This window comes from Labeo rohita, chromosome 3 (assembly GCF_022985175.1).
Source record: "Labeo rohita strain BAU-BD-2019 chromosome 3, IGBB_LRoh.1.0, whole genome shotgun sequence".
Classification (NCBI taxonomy): Eukaryota; Metazoa; Chordata; class Actinopteri; order Cypriniformes; family Cyprinidae; genus Labeo; species Labeo rohita.
In genome coordinates this window covers 26,320,437-26,341,664 of record NC_066871.1, presented here as the reverse complement: position 1 = coordinate 26,341,664, position 21,228 = coordinate 26,320,437, and the positions used below count along the sequence as shown (strand labels likewise).

Genomic DNA, 21,228 nt, shown 5'->3' with positions numbered 1-21,228 from the left:
AGGAAGGAAAATGAATTATCTGATTTAAAAAAAAAGAAAAAAAAAAAGAAGAAATGCATATGATACTATAAATATCATGTTGGCACAAGCAGTGCAAGACATTTTCTGTTTGACTCTTAATAAACATCCATAATCAGTTTCCTACACTAGATTTTCTCACTGAATATGCTATTTTACTCATGTCTGACATATGGAAACAAAACAGGTTGCAAAACCTGACTTCAAAGAAGTATGTTATATGCCACTTTGTGGTCAACACCCGCCCTTCTTGTGTCTATATATCAAGTATATACTTGCATGGGTACATGTCTGTACTATACATTGCAGGAATGCAATACAGTACTGTGTATCACCTAACGGCCAGATATAGCATCCACCTGTTCGTCCTAATACATGCATAAGGGGCATACATGTTTGCACACACTTAAGAGTTTTTCTTAAGCAATATTCAAGATCAGAAGAAAACAAATGTGTGCTTGGACCACAAAACCAGTAATAAGGGTCAGTTGTATGAGATTCATACATCTGAAAGCTGAATAAATAAACTTTCCATTGATGTATGGTTTGTTAGGACAGGACAATATTTGGCCAAGAAACAACTATTTGAAAATCTGGAATCCAAAGGTTGCAAAAAAAATCAAAATATTGAGAAAATCTCTTTTAAATTTGTCCAAATGAAGTTTTTAGCAATGCATATTACTAATCAAAATTTAAGTTTTGATATATACGGTAGGAAATTTACAAAATATCTGTATGGAACATGATCTTACTTAATATTCTAATGATTTTTGGCATACTGTTGGCTACTGCTACAAATATATCCGTGCTACTTATGACTAGATTTGTGGTCCAGGGTCACAAATATAAAAGTTCAATCACTAAAACATACTGATAGGGGGAGGGAAGCTTAGGAGTCGATAAATGTGTTTAACAGTGAACATATGTAGATCATATATCTATCTCTCAGTCATATTTACTTTAATATTATCCACCCTAAATATCCCATTAAAACGCGTATTGTTTAATACATCGTTTTTTTTTATTATTAATTAAAGTTAAATTGTAATACACTCCAGTTTTACCTCAACAACTCCATGTTCTTTCAGTTAGTAGACCTGTTAACCTATCACGCATTGTGCTGCTGGAACTCTGTGGAAAGTATGAATTTTAATGAAGTGGGCGGGGAGAGTCGCATCGAGACCCACCCCTAATAGATCGATGCTGCCACCGACCAATAGGATGCGAGTAGTATTTTTCAGCAGCCAATCAGAGTGGAAACATGTGTTTAGACGCTGTGCAGTGCTCTGAATCCGACACGAGTGTGTAGGTTGGCTGTTGTCAGATTGTGCACTGGAGAATTGGCAGCAGCCCATACAATGTAGTTGTGCTCCTCAACTATAAGTTTACTAGGCCAAGTGGAATGAACCGTTCAGGGCGGTACATACAAAATTATATGGTTTTTCACACAGAAAAAAATAACGTGTTTTGCTAAAGTAAGTCAACTAGTTGGGAAAACTTCACTATCATCACAAAAGAAAGTAGCTGACTAGCTAGCGAGGGTGCTAAATCAAAATATTTGCATACAAACTTAATTTTTTGACGGCTAAGTGCGACGAAAACCTTTGCTGGAGTATCAGTTCTAGCTAAACGCTGGAGTTGGAGAGGTTCGTGAAGTTTTTAAAGACTTTTTCAAGCACAAAGCGACTGTGGGAATGTCGTGTCGGAGTGGAGTGGCCCGGGTGGGTAATCAAGGACTGCAGCCCCTCCGAGCCACGGTACCGTTTCAGCTGCAGAACCGAACAGCACCGCGATGCAAAGACAACAAAACAGGTAAAAGCACACAAAAGCGCTTTTTTAGAGCCGTTGGTTTTCTGTACTAACATGTCCAACTGTCCTATCCACTCTAACTCTGCTCTTTTGTTTAGGTATAATAATAATAACTCTATAATAGTATTAAAAATGTGAATGGATAATCTCCAAAAGTCCTGTTGTTCAGCTGCTCTTTTCATGGCTTCAGTGCAACCAGAAATTTTCCCAGTGCACTGAACGACCCCCACCTTATTCCCTACATGTTTTGTGGCCATGATGGTCACAAAGCATGGCATGGGATTGAATAAACATAGCAGCTCTGTCGTCTTGAGTCAGTTTGATGAGTCTTTTAGTTGTTTTTGTTTGCCTGCAATATTTTATAAACACTCATCACTGTTTTGGCATGTTCAGCACATAAACAGTGTGTGTCCAGTGCTCAAGAGGTCTGTTTTGCGTCATCATAAATATCTGCAGGCAGCATCAGGAAAAACAAATTACAACTGTCAAATTCCAGCAACCTGTTGTTATACACTAGGTTGTCAAATTTGGAAACAGTTCTTGCATTGCTTTGTGTTGCTCAAGCATTTTAATATACACAACTATTTTAATTGCAGGTCAAGTATCGTATATCAGGGCGATTCTACCTTTTTCAGGCCCCTCTGGTGGGTAGAGAAACAAAGCAGGAATCCACTGTTAAATTTTGTGTAAGATTGAGTGTTGCGTGTTAAACTTGGTCGATAATAATGTGTATGGTACGTGCATTTACATGCTTTATGATAGTTATGTTTAAAAACCTTTAGCTTGGTCATTACTGATTGACAGAGTTGTATTTTAATATGTGACCCTGGCCACAAAACTTTTGAGATTGAGATTTATACATTATCTGAAAGCTGAATAAATAAGCTTTCAATTGATGTATGGTTTGTTAGGATAGGACGATATTTAAAAATCAGGAATCTGAGGGTGCAAAAAAATCAAAATCCAGAGAAAATCATCTTTAAAGTTGTCCAAATGAAGTTCTTAGCAATGCATATTACTAATCAAAAATTAAGTTTTTATATATTTACGATAGGAAATGTACAAAATATCTTTATGGAACATGATCTTTATGTAATATCCTAATGATTTTCAGGCATAAAAGAAAAATCAGTAATTTTGACTCATACAATGTATTTTTTGCTATTGCTTCAAATATTCCCGAGCTACCTAAGACTGGTTTTGTGATTCAGGGTCACGTAAGATAATTTTGTTTTACCGAGAGTAGTTAGGCTGACATTGATTTTATATGACTGGCAAAACAACTACACTGGAAAAAAAAGGTGAAACAGAAACAGTTTTCACTCAGAAATTGCTGGTAAATTTCATAAACAACTCCAAAGAAACAGCAAGTAACACACTGAACAAGCATGAAATGGCAGAAAAACTGAACTCTTGTAAAATGCATTACAGTATGTTTATTTAGAACTTAAGAAAAACGTCTTTTCCAGTGTATATTGAACAATAGGTCTGTGTTTTTAGTAAACCTTTGGTCTTGGTGTGACATTTTTCATAGGTGTCAGGCTGTCTCAGGTATTTTGCATCAGCATATTGTCAGATATCCTCAGCTAGGTGAGAATACTTTGAAAAGTCTTGTCTTTAGTTTTAGGACAATGTGTGAATCACAAAGGGTCTTTGATTCTGAGTGCAGCTAGATCTTCACAATGCACAAGGCTGTTGGAGAAGAGTAGGTTTTCCACATGGCAGTCTACAAACAGAGATAGAATGACCAAAATAACTTTTTTTTATTGTGATTTACCAAGGCAGTAAACAGCAAATCCCTCTGGTCTCAGCATTTGAGCTCTTGCTCAGTAAGTCACATGTGCAGCCCACACAAAACTAGGCAGAAATCTCCACAAAGTTCCACAGAACTGAAACACCAGTCATTCAAGAAGTTCTACACATCCACACAAATCTTGAGTGGTAATTAAATATTTAGACTGAATGGCAACACCTTCAGCTACCGATATAAGTGTTGTATTCTCAGCTTTAAATCAGTGCTGAAAATGTGGGAGAACTTACCATATTTATTTTTACTTGTCTGATCATTAGTAATCTGTTTATTGAAAGAAATATACATGAGCTTAAGCTTCGTTACTCATCATTGAATTTGGCTCAATATCGTGGCGTGTGTTTATATTCAGTGGGGTACACAAAGGAGCACAAGCAGTGGCCAGAGATTTTGTTCATAGTGTTAGCGTGTTTGCCTGTCCGTAACTTTAGTCATATGCCAGTATGTGTATTTTTATATCCTGGCCACTATGCTTGTAGAAGGAGGATATGAGTTTGAACTATGCAGCTCTTTGGCAGTTTTCATCAGGTCTGTAAAATGCATACAGATGATCTCATCAGACCTGTCAAGAACATGTACAGGTCACATTTCAACCCAAATTCCTTTTGCATAAAGTAAACAAAAACTGTATTTTTGGGCAAATCAAGACTTTTTGCATTTATGCAAATTTACACTTCCAGACTTCCAACTGATTCTCACTACTGTAATGCCACATTACAGTTGTATTACAGTAGTATTTTTTAGTAGTTTTTACTTTATGTTGATTTAAAATGAGTAAATTAAAGTTTATTAATTAAAGAAATATATATATATATATATATATATATATATATATATATATATATATAAATATAAATTAATTAAGTACATATATATGTTGATTTAATGTTGACTTTATTTAAAATTTATATTTAATATATTATAATATATATGTGATGCCTAAATTTTCTGTTTGATTGCATTTTTTCAGTTAAAAATGAGTGTAAATGCAAAAAAAAAAAAAGATGCCATATATATGAAGTACCTCTCCCACATATGTACCCACTTTAACTTTTCAAAAAAAAACATTAGTTATTTGGAATTTTTCTGTTATTCTAAAATATAAAATTTTGTAATTTTTCTGTTACTATAAAATATCATGTGGTGTGACTCTCCAGCCAAAACTGCTGTTTTGGAAACATCTTTGAAATTAGTCTTAATTAATTTAGATTAATTTCTGCATTATTTCTGCATTATTTCCAAAGTGTTTTGCAATCCTGTATAAAATTTCAAAGCATTTGTATTTATATTTCCATAATAATATACAAACAAACTTTGTCTGATGATCTGAAAAATGTTAAGTATGTTAAGAAAATTAATTAATTTTAATATCATATTAAATATCATGTGGTCGCACCACATGATTTTTTTTTTTTTTTTTTTTTTTTTTTTTAAGGTTACAGCTGATTCATCTAGATCAGGGGTGCCCAACCCTGTTCCTGGAGATCGACTTTCCTGCAGAGTTTAGTTCCAACCCTAATCAAACACACCTGTCTAATTATCAAGTGCTCCTTGAGATCCTAATTAGCTGGTTCAGGTGTGTTTAGTCAAGGTTAAAGCTGAACTCTGCAGGAAAGTCGATCTCCAGGACCAGGGTTGAGCACCCCTGATCTAGATGAAAAAACACTAAAATCACGTAATTTAAAATGTTAATATGAATTTGTGTACACAACATTCTTAATGTTTGAACAGCTACAAAAGATGTTGTTATTTTTATATTTTAAAATTGGCCTGTCGAAAATCCTTATACGTCAATATATACGAGAGATAACTCGTATATAAGTTTTTAACAATTTTCAAAAATCTTGTTTTTTTCATTATGCATTCCAGTTAATCTCAGTCAAACTGCAATTGGGTTATTTTGATTAAGTAAAAATAACAAAAAAATACAGCTAACTAACACAGTAAAACACAATATAAACATGATTTTTGAGAATAAAAAAAAATGTAGTTCTGTTTTGGCAAATAACCTCTTCATACATATATACACACACACACAAATAAATATGTTACAAAATATATATGTGTTACAGTGTCACAGTCTCATGCACGTAGTCACCCAACCTGCTTTATACCACACCCTCAATTCACTGACAAATAGTCTCCATGCTAGACAAGTGTGCCTTGTTTAACACCCACCAGTAAACTTCCACCATCAAAAGTGTCCCAAACCCACTTTAACAAAGACCCCAGGGGCTGGGAGGAGGTGAATGGATCCAGGAAGGACCTGACAAGGTCGGAGATCAGGTGTACCATTAATAGTTCCTATGACATGATCAATGGACAGAAGAAAGAAAACCCATCTCGTGTACGTGTGAAAATGATCCTCTGGAGTATTTTGGGCAGGAGCCTGATAACTAGCTTGTCTGCAGTGTGTTGATGAAGCACCAGGATGTTCAGCATCCGTTATAACAACAGCGTCTATTTATAACTGGTCTTTCATGCATGGAATGTGTTTCGGGATGATTTACAAGCGTCTGAAAATGCCAACTCACGGGATAAATTGAAACGATTATTATACATAAACATAGTCAGAAACACATTTTAATGTCAGAGCTGTGGCGTAGCGAATAGTGCTCATGGGACACCGGTCTCGTTCTCCTCCTTTTTGGCTATGTTTAGGCTTTGGTAATTCTGTTTATCTGTTTCCAGTCAAAGGTGGTTGTTGTTGTTACTTCCATGCAAATTAAAGGGAAAGTTCCAAAAATGACAATTCTGTCATTAATTACTCAAACCCATAAGACCTTCGTTCATCACCAGAACTCAAATTAAGATATTTTTGATCAAATCCGGGAGGTTTCTGACCCTGCATAGACGACAACGCAACTGACACTTTCAAGGCCCAGAAAGGTAGTAAGGACATCATTAAAATAGTCCATGTGACATCAGTGGTTCAACTGTAATGTTATGAAGCTACAAGAATACTTTTTGTGCACAAATTAAATGACAACTTTATTTAACAGTTTGTTCTTTTCCTCTCTTTGCAGCTGAGTACAAGACGAAGGGTCGCCCGCCGAAGCCAACCTTAAGACGGACATTGTCTCTGGACACTTTGGTGGGACCGTACCTTCAGGGCAACTGGCCTAGAGAACCAGAGTGTCAGCCTGTTACCTGTGTCAATGACAAGGCCACACAGGTGAGAAATTCTGGTGTGAATTTTCATTTTTGGGTGAACTATTCCTTTAACACAGTCTGAGATATTAATAGCAAACAAAGGAGGTCCTGTCTGACCATGTGGAGTGGAGACTTTACTACTCAGTGGGGAGCAAAACAAACCATTGGTTTGATCTGCCTTAATGTGAAACGCATATAGAATTATGCACAGCTGTTTTAACATTTGTGTTGTTTGCAAAGTCTATTTTTTAAATAGCCAGGGGACAGAAGGTTTGTTTTAGAAGGCGAAAGTCAAGCGGTTGCTAATGAAAGATCTTGGCTTTGGGGAGAAAAAGTTTGGCTGGTAATGGGAAGGAGTTTAGAAAAACTATCAGCCTGGAACGGCAGCCATATTGTATTTTCCAAATGGGTTCCATATGGGTTCCTGGAGCACTGCTCCAACATGCCTGCTGGGGTTTGCTATATTCAGTCAAACACAAAAGGTGAAAGTCTCTCCGCTGGGGCTGTTCGTTTTGATTTAGCATCTCGAGTTTGTTAAAAGTTTTGCTCTGTTCACATAATTTGATTCAGTAAGAAACATCACACTGCATTTGTACTTGTCTTTTTCATCCAACTGTTTGTGCCTTGCTGCTTTATTTATTCATGAGAGTTGTGCTATTATTATTTCTAAGCAATCAGATGTGAGAATATTTCTGAGTGGATAATTAAAAAGTGCCAAAAATCCTGTAGACTTTTAGAAAGGGGTATCTGAGCCACTGTTTTTTTTATTTTCACAGTTTCCACAAAAATATTAACCAGCACATGTGTTCGCAACAGAATAATTTTTAAAGGGTCAATGTTGAAGACTGGAGTAATGATGCTGAAAATCCAGCTTTGCCATTGAAGAAATAAATTACATTTTAAAATATATTAAAATAGATATTAAAAGAGATATTTTAAATTGTAAAAATATTTCATTAGATTATTGTTTTACTGTATTTTTTGCAAGACTTTGTTCAAAAACTCTGACCCCAGACTTTTGAACATTAGTGTATTTAATTTACAATTTATTTAGATTGCGTATGAAAGAAATTCTCTCTCTTTCTGGTAATGCTGTAAATTGTACTACACTGTAAAAAACAATTTGTTGAGTCAACTTAAAATAATTTGTAACCTGGCTGCCTTAAAATTTTAAATTCAGTCAACTCAAAAGTTTATTCAACTTGAAATGTTAAATTATACTAAGTGACAACTTAGATATTTGAGTTGAATCAACTTAAAATCTTAAGGCAGCTGGGTTACTTACCCATCTGTTGAGTTTAGCAAACACAGTTTACTTAGTTACTTAGTGCAACTTAACATTTCAGGTTGAATAAACTTATTTTAGTTGACTGAACTTAAAATTTTAAGGCAGCAAGGTAACAAATTATTTTAAGCTGACTCAACAAATTGTGCTTTTTATTTTTTACAGTGTAGGGCCCAATGAAATCCGTTTTATTTTTATAATTGCGTTTTAGTTTAGTTGTTTTTTTCCAGATTTTTCAGTTTTAATTTTTGTGAATTTCGTTTTTTCCCCTGCAGTTTTAGTTTTTCTTAACTCTGTTTTAATGGTTAAATTAAATTTTATTAATCCAAAAGCATGTCTTAATTAATTGAAGTCATGAAACTTACACAATTTAACAGCAATTTATTAAAAGTTTAATACAAATTAAAATTTTAAGGCCCTATGAAATCCTTTTTTTTCTCCAAATTTAGTTTTATTTTTATCAAAGTCTGTGTTTTCCATTGATTTTCTAGATAACAATTTAATAGTTTCATTGCATTTTAATAATCAAATGCATCTCTAAATAATTGATTTAATAAAAAACAAATGTATTATTATTTTATTTCCTTTTTTTTTCAGAAATGTGTGTTTTGAATTTACATTTTTCTGGAATAGACTCTAATAAAAATAAATAAATAAATAAATAAATAAAAATAATGTTTTAATAATATTTTTTTTAGTAGTAGTCGTACTATCATTATATTTTCTTACAGTTTCTTCAAGTTAAAGACCTTTTAAGTTTCTGTTTGTAAATGATATGACAGTAGTTTTGGTTTTTCTCACAGAAAATGCAGAATTCATATTTAAATGGTATTTTTTGCAGCGTAATTTTTTGCAGCGTAATTTTTACAGACGCTAGTCCATATCACACTTTGATTTAAGTGTACTGGCCTACTTTTAATTTATTCATACAAAATTTGGCAAATTCCTTGACATTACACTTTATACAGTAAAATTCTAGTTTTCTGATTGGATTTTGGCAATTCCGTCCCTGTTTTCCGCATTGCAGAATCTTAGGGCCCTAATTGCACAGTTGACTTTTTTGTTTTTGGAACAGCATACCAATGCCCTGGTAACAAACCCTACAACTCTGATATAGAACTAGACATGTAGTTGTAACACTTTGCATTGAACCACTTTGTTGCTTTGCTGATTTATGACAGCGGTACGTGGCTCTTTTTTGGATGGTCGTCGCTTCCTTATAGATGCTACTTCCAGTCTGGCTGTGTCTCTCAGCAGGTGACCTGCTATGCTTTCACTGATAACCGGTCACCCAAAAAAAGGTTTTGTTTAACATGACCTTCGTAGTGACCGCCCCCCTCAACCCCTGCCACACACACACATAAATACAATGCACAAGCAAACCCCCCATTCACACCCAACTTTCAAATACATCGTGCATTTCTTCATTGATGAACAAATGCAACCCACTTTTTAGTGGACATTCAACAGTTAACAATTGTACAGTCTCAAGACACTCTGCCCAACCCCCCATCTGGCCGCCCGTCTGGTCCACTTGAGTGCAGACGGGGACTTCTGAAACTTTAGCCAGCATCTAGCGTGCTGTGCATACAGACCCTCAAACTCAATGTCCGTTTATAGGCCTAATCCCAAGCCAGCCTGATGTGGGCGGGCGGGCAGGCGGGTGTCCAGGCAGAAAGGAGTAAGGGCCGAATTTATATTTAAATCAACTCGCAACCCTGCCCCCACTGGGCCATGTGAAACCTCCAGCCACTAAGCGGACACGGTTAGTCCTCATCTTGGACTCCAGAGGCCGGGGGTGATGACATGTTTTAGTATGGCTCACTTCAACTGCATGTTGTTGCATTAGCATCCCAACCGCATAAAATATTCGTGACCTCTGGCAGGGACAGGAAGACACAGGAGGAGGACACTTTGGGTCACGATAAGCTCTGAGATGAATCTCACTAATTGAGTCACTTGGAAAATATCTGTTTGGTGTTCAGCGATATAGTGTGCAAGTGTGCATTAGCTGGGCTGCCACGTCTTTCCAGAGTCACCTCAGCAAGGCCTGGGACCGGTATCATGACGGTATGCGTGTGTCTGTCTGTGTGAGTGCATTTGAGGACAAACACGTTTGGGTTTTTTTTTCCCTCTACATCTTTGAAATTTGGTGCAGCGGAGTCGGTGGTTTCCATCATGCACGTCTCCGCACAGCTGTGTGTGTTTGGGCGTGTCTGTGTGTTGCAGGTGTGTCACATTTTCTGTCCCGTATTCAAATACGTTTAGTGAGGCGCGGAAGCAGCTTTCAGTTCCATTTGTGACAGAAAAACATGTCAACACTTGGCGAGCGGGGCGCACCGCTCTCAGGAACGGATGCTTTAGTTCGAACTGGTGCATGAAAGAGCAGAAGGGTGTGTTATTGGCTTTCTTGTGTTCGGGGAAAGGGCTGGATTACTTTATGTAAAGTCTGAGGGTGTTTGGGATTGTTGGTATTCATTGAGGGGTGGTTCAGTTTTGATTATCCTGAATGAAATCATGCTTTAATGTCCCACTGAGAAACCACTGTGGGTGTGAGCTTTTGAAAATCAGTAACTTTAAAGTAAAGCCACTTAGAAAATCAAATGTAAACTTTTGTTGTTTCTTTTCTTAGACTCCCAGTTCCTGGATAGAGGAGACGCGGGGGCGGAGAGGGGGCGGTGGTCACAAGCGCTCTGCATCATGGGGTAGCGCTGAACACCTCAGAGAGGTAAGTACTTGATGTTGGCCGGAAAGTGTTGTTTGCTATTTTGAGACTCTAAGTAGTCTTGCTAAAAGAGACCAGAACAGTTTATTAGCCCGAATTCAAATTTTAGGATGGTTTGTTCTTATAAAAATTATTTTGTTTAAAAAAATCATCACTGTTTAAATTGGTTTATTACAATGATGGGTACTTGGCTTGTATTGTAAAATCTGCCCTTCAATCTCTAAAAATTATTAGTCAAGTAATTAGTCAAGAGATGAGTACAACTCATTTGTTATGTATTTAATTTACTTCATTATCCAGTAGGGATGTAACAATATCAAAATTTATGATACAATAATATTGCAATATAAGGTCCACGATATGATATTTATTGCAAAAAAAAAAAAAAAGACAAATCAAGACTTGGGGGATTAAAAAATTAAAATTTTGTACATTTTGAAGTTAAATCTTCTATCTAATGCACTTTGAGAGTTCAAAATGAGCTCCAACCCATGTTCTTAACTAAGAAAACTTTTGACTTGTACCCAAACTTTAAAAGGGGCCTCAACCCTCTTTTTACTCAGTCTAAATTACATTCACAATGGAGTTTTAGAAAGCCAAACAAATTAGGATATAATAATAACAGCAACAATTTTGTAGTATTGTTATTCATATGACAGTAAGAGACATACATTTTAAAACAATTGCACTGTAAAATAAATCAAAATGAATATTTCATACTCCAGCTTTAGTGAAAACTTCAAATATGCATCTCACTACAAATTGAATGAGATGTTGTAATCATCTGCCGCGAAAATTAAGCAACACTGCTATGGGATTATTTTTGTGCCAATAAGAATGAACGTAACTTTGTAAAACTGAACGTAACTTTCCAAGAAACGATCAAAAATATGCCACTGCAAAAGAAGAAAAACACAATGAAAATGAAAAAATGAACTCAGTCGCACGAATTTAACATGCTCTTCAAATATGCTTCATTCTTTGTTAATGATTTTCAAAGAATCGTTTTCGCGAATCATGGATTCTGAATGCGTTGCCACAGCTTTCGCTTACGCTTCGCAAATTTTCGTTTGCTGTTTTGGCACAAACCTCTCGTGGGGACGGGCTTAACAGCGATCTACTCTGATTGGCTAATGAGCTTTTGATGGACAGTTGCTCTCTGACCTGGAAGCACGGACGGTGACGTCAGTGGCGCGCATATTGCGGTGTGCAATACGTCGTGCTTTGTTTATATTAAGTATTAATGTTATTAGTATTTCACCTATGGTCGTCTCTTAGTTTTTTAAAGATGAGCTCCCAGGAGAGACACGGAGCGGCATCATCTTCCACCTCAGCTTGTCCCTCAGGGCAGCTTGAAGTAAGTTCGTGTTGCTAAAGTAACGTTAATCAATAACATCGATAAAAGTTTTATTCATGTACAGTGTGCAACAGTTCTGATAGTTTCTATAAACAAAGCACGACGTATTGCACACCGCAACAACTTTCCAATATGCGCGCCACTGACGTCACCGTCCGTGCTTCCAGGTCAGAGAGCAACTGTCCATCAAAAGCTCATTAGCCAATCAGAGTAGGTCGCTGTTAAGCCCGCCCCCACGAGAGGTTTGTGCCAAAACAGCAAACGAAAATTTGCGAAGCGTAAGCGAAAGCTGTGGCAACGCATTCAGAATCCATGATTCGCGAAAACGATTCTTTGAAAATCATTAACAAAGAATGAAGCATATTTGAAGAGCATGTTAAATTCGTGCGACTGAGTTCATTTTTTCATTTTCATTGTGTTTTTCTTCTTTTGCAGTGGCATATTTTTGATCGTTTCTTGGAAAGTTACGTTCAGTTTTATAAAGTTACGTTCATTCTTATTGGCACAAAAATAATCCCATAAACTGCTGGCCGTTGCGTTCCCAAACATGCACTAAACTCACAGCACATACAATAAACAAGCTGCATTAATTCACTGTGAACTGAGCCGTTCGGAGGTGTGGAAAACACCAGATCACAAGCTGATCGCCTGAACAAAGTGCACGCTTCACTTTGAAACGCATCGAAAAAAAAAAAATAACTATGCTGTGTCAAAGCATAATGGCCCAAAACACAATTTTATGTTAGAATATATTTTTTAAAAATCTACACTTTTAGCCCTGAGTCCCTATATCGTATCGTTTCGTGACGTATTTCGTCTTGGTACCACAATAATATCGAGACAGTTTAGTTATCCCGATGCCACAATATTGATAATATCATTACATTCCGATTATCCAGTATATAAACAGTTCAAATTAAATTCAAAAATAGTTGTATTGTGATGTATATACTAGCCTTCGAAAGTCTGGGGATGTTTAAAAGTCTTTTGAAAGTCTCTTATGCTCTTATACTGTTTAGTATTTGAATATATTTTAAAATGTAATTTATTCCTGTGATGCAAAGCTTCATTACCCCAGTCTTTAGCATCACACGATCCTTCAGAAGTTATTCTAATTTGCTGATTTGCCGCTCAAGAAACATTTCCTGTTATAAATGTTAAAAACCGTTTTGCTGCTTCTCTCCAAAAGTAAAATTTCCCTATGTCATTCAAGATGTTAATGTCTTTTCATGTTATTCATGTCATTTCTGAGGAAAACATTGTGGGATCAGCGGGTTGAAGGTCCAAATTGCAGTTTCAGTGCAGTTTCAAAGGGCTCTACACGCTCCCAGCCAAGGAATAAGGGTCTAATCTAGTGAAACGATCGGTCATTTTCTTAAAAAAAAAAAAAAAATTTTTTTTTTTTGTTAAACTTTTTAACCACAAATGCTTTTCTTGCAGTAGCTCAGTGTCCACAACTTTGCAATACGTAATCACGTTGGAAAGGTCACACGACGTAGACAGAGTTTTACAAAGCAAACGTACAAAGAAAGTCAAACGGCCTTAACTAAAAGAGGTAAAACAATGATATTGGATGATTTTGAAGTTTGAGGAGAAAATGAGATGGAGTTTTTCACCCTACCTTGACGTTTTGAAATGAAGTACACAGGCAAAGAACTAATCACATGTGACCTTTCCAACATGATTAAGTAATGCTTAGTCATAGACGCAGAACTAGTGCAAGATGAGCATTTGTGGTTAAAAAGTATATAAATTTTATTTTTTTAGAAAATGGCAGATGGTTATGGGCACGACATGCTAGATAAAACCCTTACTCCTCAGCTGGGATTGTATAGAACCCTTTGAAACTGCAATTTGGACCTTCAACCCATTGATCCCCACAGACGTCCACTATATGGAGAAAAATCCTGTAATGTTTTCCTTAAAAAACATTTCTTTTCAACCGAAGAAAAGATACCAAATAATAAACAGTTGTGATTTAGACTCGTTATTCAAATCTGCCCCCCCTATTTTCAGGAACCTCTTTTTACTTCTGTGGTACCTCAGCTGCTTTTTACAAGTGTATCCACAGAGAATACCCTGCTTTTGAACAGAAAGTGTAACCTTTATAATAGGTCAGCATAAAGTCCATAGCAGTTTCAGGGTTTCACCATATAAGTTTAAATCTGATACTACAACTCTCATATTTCTCCCTTTCAGGTTGCTAAGCTTCGTCAGTCCTTACAGAAACGCTCCAGACATGCACCTCCTGCCATGGACTGTGACCACACACACCAACACGTACACAACAGCCAAACGCACTCGCCTGGAAGTACACAGGTAAACAAGAATGTACTCACAAACCACAAACCTAAACAATGTGTGAATATATTTTGACCAGCTTGTTAGTTTACAGCAATGACACTCAGGGACACTGATCACTAGAAAGGTTGGAGGCGTGTATAAAGGTTGTACTTGTTTACGAGCAGTGATTATGAGCTAAGCCTCTCAGATTGGCCCACATCTCACTAGCAACAGAGGTTTAAAAACAGAGCAGCTTTACTTAGATGGTGTCAGTGAGCTTTAGCCATTGATATAGCGAAAACACACACACACACACACAGCTGGTTATGTGTCAGCGGCTCTCTTTGTACAGTAGTATATTTAGAGGTGACAATATGTATAAATCTACTTGCATTGTATGCTATGCATTTAAAGGGACAGTTCACCCAAAAATGAAAATTCTGACACATTCAAGACCCAGAAAGGTAGTAAGGACATCATTAAAATAGTCCATGTGACATCATCGCTTCAACTGTAATTTCATGAAGCTATGAGAATACTTTTTGTGTGCAAAGAAAACAAAAATAATGTGTGTGTGTGCAGACGATGCCTCTGATTCCGCTGAGCCGATTGGCCCCCAGACTGAGACGCAGTGTTGAAGGACTGAACCTGGAGCTGGAGGGAGTCTTTGTGTCTGAAACGGCAAAGGAACAGCACAAAGTCAGTGTGTATTTGTTTGAATGTGTGTTTCTGATCTAGAGTTTCAGCTTCAGAAGCATCTGAAACCTGTGTGATTTTGTGTGTGTTTAGATTCTCGATGTACCAGATGGTCACAGAGCCCCCCGTCCCAGCTCAGAGGTACAGCAGTGCTTCACAGAGCGACCCTTCTCCTGCCCAGCTGTCCCCTTCACACTCTCCCTGCACTATCACAGACACCGGTCAGTATATGTATAAATACAGAAACAGCCCGGAACAGTCTTTATAAAGTCTATATTTCGTGCTCCGTGTCAAATTGAGACAAGGTGGCCAAAGATGGATGTGCTCACAGTCTAACAATTTAAAAAAAAAAAAAAAGCACAAAGTGAATTTGCTCTTAGGGGCGTCATTCATATTTTATCAACACATGACAGGAAGTTCTGTGTGAAACTGTTAATTGTGTAATGTGCTTCTCGCTGACGACTGTCTTTATCGGTCTGTGTGTGTTGTGTTTAGATATGGTTGTGTGCGGGCCGCTCTGTCCGCCTTCATCCCCTCCTCTATGTATTTCTGAGCCACCATCATCTTCTCCTCGTCCCAACAAGACGTACGTCTTTCAGAGAGAACCTCCAGAGGGATGTGAGAGAGTACGTGTGTCTGAGGAGGCCATGTAAGTTTAGCACAAACACAGACTGCTATATGTGTTAGGAAATAAACATACTTTTGTTTAGGGACCAATCCTCAATTCGTTACTAGCTTATTGGCTGTTTATTAGTACTTATAAAGGACATATTAATGCCTTATTCTACATGACCATATTTTAGATCCTTTAATCTACCCCATACCTAAACTTAACAACTACCTTACTAACTATTAAGCAGCAAATTAAGAGATTATTGAGACAAAAGTCATAGTTAATAGTAGGGCTGCCCTCTAATAGTCAACTAACCGTTAGTTGGTGAGAAGAGGCTAGGTCGACCAAAATTGTATTAGTCACTTAGTCGCACAAAAACAAAAAAATCCTCAGGAAGTGGTGAAGTCACGCAGCCCATGACGGGCAGATCGTTAACGGCTGGTCGATGTGGTAATATAATACATTGGGCACGACATCCAAACACTCATCTATCATTCACTGACCTCAAATATGGCTTTTCATCTGAAATATATAAGTAGAAGCAACTTTACATGGCAGCTCAATCTAATGTTAATGTAAAAAAATGTGCACTATTTAAGTGTCTGTGGAGTGTGAAAGCTGCATGACCGATGGAGCTGCCGGTGCGGCCACTGGCTCTTAAAATACTTTGGCATGTTTGACCATACAGATAAAATAGTACATCTTTCGATCTGTAAAAACTCTACGTAAAAACAACGAAACGTTGTGCTTTTGTAAAATTAAAGCCAACAGGATGTGCTTTCTACTGTCTTGGTATCTGTGAGCTCTGTGCATACTTGCCCTATAGACATGAAAAATACATCTATGGAGAGTGAAATGTCTACTTGCAAATGAACCAATTCAAATAGAAAACAAATATTCTCAGATTATGTAATCCGTACGTGCATACAGGCACATCCACTATTGCGGAGATGATGAGTCAGTGTCGCCGACGTTATCTTAGGCCGAAATCAAAGAAAGAACTAGTTTATCAATAATTTATTAAAACATTAATGCAGTCTTCTTGCTGTTTTTCCCTTACACATTCATAATTATATCTGCCGGTTCACTGTGGCAAGGTTTTTTGTGCGCTTGAGCGCTTATTAGGCTATGTAGGCAATTAAAAGCTCATTATTATGATTTGTATGGTTTATTATTAAACATGCGACTAATAGTCGACAAATGCTTAAAATGTACGACTACCATGCGACTAGAAAAATCTTTAGTCGAGGGCAGCCCTAGTTAATAGTGAGAATTGTTCCCCAAACTAAAGTGCAACTTATAGAACATATTAAATAGGAATGTCCATTTCACAAATTAATATAGTGCTATTTAGGGTTGGGCGATATATTGGTATGGTAGACACAATTAACTGGTAGGAATTTGTCACTTATTTTGTTTTCGATACAATACCGATACTTTTAAAGGCCAGTATTGTCAATACCGATATGATGCTTCTAAACTAAACGTTTAAATTATTAAATGTATTAAATTTTTAAAATATTAAGAGAAAAATGGGTAATAATACCAACTTTATATTTGAAACACATTTTAGCATTCAGTATGCCTTAATTGCAAGTTATATTCTTGTTTACACATGCTTAAAGTATGTTTACTGTAGTGGTAACCATGGAAATTTACAAATACTAAGTTAAACTGTGGCCACTTTAATAAAACCATAGTTTATTTTAATAAGGGACTGCAGTGATAGGCTGTTGCATGCATAAAATGTAGCCTTTTTGTTCTGACAGTGTATGATTTTATATAAACATTACAGAATAGAACATGATCAACATGAACCTTTAACATTCAATTTTAATAAATGTAATTGCATAAACTATATTGGCTACAATTTGAATTTGTTTATTGTGAAATAACTCAAACATAGGCTATATGATTTTTTTTTCTGTATTGTTCTGTGCTGCCTTTCCCAAAATCATCAACACTTTATGATACTTTTGGGAAATGCAGCCCTGTTTAAATGCGCTGTCAGAAGTGAGTGAACGCTCTTTGTGATTGATTGGTTCTGTCTTGCAACATTTGCGTGCGTTCAGATGAGCAGTAAAATAGTTCTTTCCTACACAATTATTTGCTAGCATGGGTTATTCGTCAGATTGAATACGTATTGCATGTATTATTTTTTTGTTAAATAAAATTACTGGTAAATAAAACGCACCTTAGTATCAATATTTTTTATTTGAGTATCGATACTTTCGATACTCGCATCAGTATCGTTATATCAGTACTTCAGGATCAATACGCCCATCTCTAGTTCACGCACAATATGCTTTCATGTTGAAAAGATGCAAAGCAGGCCGTGGAATAGGAAAAACGTGCAAGAAGATGGGAGTTGAACTTTTAACTTGAGCGCCGCGTTTTTATAATGCCGTTCATGCATGAAATGCTGCAAGAGACATGAGTGCAACAGTCAAACCCATCCATGTTTACATAGAAAAGACAACTGAAAAGCAGCGTAATCGAATAAAAAAACCCTGTGAAGAACTACTATTGCATGTCTGATATTTCATGTTTGATGACAGGCTGAAAGCTGCTGTTCATTGTTTTCACAGAGCAATTATAGGTAATAATAGTCTACTGGTGTTGTACCTTCATTCATTTTGAATTTGAATTACCTTGACCTTTTAGGCTGTTTTTAAAGCATTTTCCTAGTATTATTCCTTAACATATCATATGTTTGTACAAGATTTGTAGTTTATGCATCTTTTCTGCAAAGATATTTAACAAGTGATTTGTTGAACATTTACATAATGTTGACAGCTTGATGTGTGGTGCACTTGGAATATAATTTTCTTAAACTAGAGGGTTAATAAACAAAAAGATACTTGAATAATATTGTAGTTACATTTTCAAGCTGAGTAGTTAAAAATCGTAAAAAATCGAGAATCGGTCAAACATTATGAAAAATTTGAATTTTTATTTTTTGCCATATCGCCCAGCCCTAATTTGTTGTGGGTTTGTGGGTGTAATGGGTGACTTGACAGACTTCCAAAAAAAAGCAAATCATAGAAGCCTGTTTAGCAGGACTATCTGCAACCTTATCAGCCCAATTGTTTGGAGTTTTAGAACAACAGCCTTTACAATTATGGGTGCAAGACTTCATCAGTGAAGATGAAAAGTAGGCAAAACCCAAAAGTGAATGATAGGGACATCAAACACTAAGAAGGCTATTTGCAAGTCAGTTAAACACATTGCCCCCAAACATCATTTAAAAAAAAAAAAGTTAATTGTTCATGCAGTATGCATTATTTAAAAAAAAAAATGATTTACTATTTTGACTTAAATACTAACATATATACACACATGCAGTTAATTTCATTGAATGATCAATAAATCTCTTCTTTTCAGCCTTCCCTGTCATGGAAATGCTCCTCTTCAGCCTTCCTGTCCTGACCCCAACAAGGTGAATTTCACACCTCACGGTGGCTCCGCCTTCTGTCCCGTCAGTCTCCTCAAGCCCCTCCTCCCTTCTATGGACCTGTTATTTCGTGGCCTGTCTGTTTCACCCGTCACCGGCTGTTCGGCTCAAAGTGCTGCCCCCTGCCAGACACCGGGACATGCCGTGGGTGGCTATTTGAGCAGCAGCACCCTTCCAGACCCTACCACCTCTCTGTGAATGGAGCACATTCATGACAAGAAAAGAAAAACTAAAGATGTGTGCCTTTGTCCCATCTCATCTGCAACTGACACTGAAGAAACTGCTCTGCACAGAGAGGGGAAAAAAATCATGATGCAAGAAGATGGACGACTTTTCTTCATCTAAAACTATGGCAGACTCTCTCTAATGTGATTTGTCGGCGACCTTTTGACCTCAGGACACTCCACTTGGCACTTGTGATAATTTCGTTTTACGCTATAGCATTTACTATAGCTATATTTTCTATAATTTCTATAAAACAAAACTGATGACTATTCATCATCTGTGTAAGAATATTTTTAGCTCTGTCAGACGAGTCATTCTGAACATTCACTGTCATATTTTGACTATAAAACATGTGTTATAACTCTGACCCACTCAGTGATGGTTGTGGATCAGAAACATACGTTTCTAAATTCAGTATTTACAGACACAGGTCTTCACTGCATGCAGGACTTTTTTTTAGAAACACGAAAGCGGCAGTAATAGACCAGAGAGTCTCTCATCAGCTGTTCATTATAGTGGCATTTCATCTTGACAGATGATTAAGGTGTTTTTGAAGGCTGGATTGTTTTGAAAACTCTCAGCATGTCTGTTTAATAGTTCATTAAGCAGAGCTCTGAACTGTAGGTGTTAATAAATACCACCGAATGTTCAGTGAAAAGCTATTATCCGTAAAGTAATCTTACAAAACTTGTCAAAAAATGTCCCGGTCGTATTTCTCCACCAAATCAAAAAAAAAAAAAAAAAAATGTATTAAAGATTGTTTTTCCCCCATTGTGTTATAATTGTAGGACAAGCGCATATTTTGTTACTGTATTAAAGTTAAAAAAGAAATATTTGTATATGTATGTATAAAATAGGTACTAAGATAGACTTGATTATTTTTCTATTTTATCTTTTGAGTTTGGATTGAAATATGATGGGGATATTTTCCAAACACATTCTGAGTTTCATTGATCCAGAGAAACTGTGTTTACAGTTGTAACATAATAAGGGAAAGCCCTGAGATCTTTCATATATTGTGGGCCACTGACTCTTAAAAATTTGATGTAGGACAACAATACCGACGGGACCCTATTAAGGGTTTATTTCGCTACGCACTTGATAAGTGTGCTGTACGTTTTACTGAATTTCACTTCAGACTTGACTACTAATCGTACCCATAGTGGTCATATTGTTCAGTTAATTGAGCACCGAGCTGGTTACACAAACACTTTACATAAGACACAAGCAAGTTTGCTGCATTCAGGTACAATGTGTGCATATCACAAAAAACGAGACATTTAAAGCACTGTTATAATCCCATATATTTACATGGATTGTGTCTCACCCATTCAGTTTTTACGTTCTCACTTGTTACCTTGTTCTGTAAGGGTGCTGTTTTATAGCTTTGTTCTCAGATTGTTTGTCTTGAGTACAGTTATTGTACACCAAGCCTGTTTTGTCTTATATATTGTGAATTTATGTTACTCAATTTTGGCTGCCATAAATGAGAAGTGCAGAGAAATAAGAGTGTGGTTGCTGTTCTGTACATCAGCTTAATTACTATGAATTCTTGAGCATACGTTTAATTAGTATCTATCTATCTATCAGAAATCTATAAATTCATGTTTGTATGAATGACACGTACACGTGAGGTTTGCGGAGGATGTCTACGCGCCGCCCTCTTAAAGATTCCAGCCCTGTGATTGGCTGCATGTTGTGAGCTTTTGCTTATTTGGACCAATCCGAGTAATACACATACCGCTACGTAAAAATCCTAACTGCTTATTTTCAAGAAAGGCCCCGCAGATTTGTTTACCG

The 21,228-nt window shown here is 36.6% G+C and overlaps 1 protein-coding gene across 1 annotated transcript; it reads left to right on the top strand.

The window, feature by feature from the left end:
• The first annotated feature begins 1,322 nt into the window (after positions 1–1,322).
• fam117aa (family with sequence similarity 117 member Aa) lies at positions 1,323–20,065 on the top strand. The gene is given in 9 exon segments (XM_051106670.1): positions 1,323–1,830; positions 6,664–6,812; positions 10,708–10,803; positions 14,357–14,476; positions 15,023–15,139; positions 15,230–15,259; positions 15,261–15,357; positions 15,632–15,785; positions 19,134–20,065. Coding segments are annotated over 9 exon segments (1,149 nt in total). The 5' UTR covers positions 1,323–1,712; the 3' UTR covers positions 19,402–20,065.
• Positions 20,066–21,228: the final 1,163 nt, after the last annotated feature.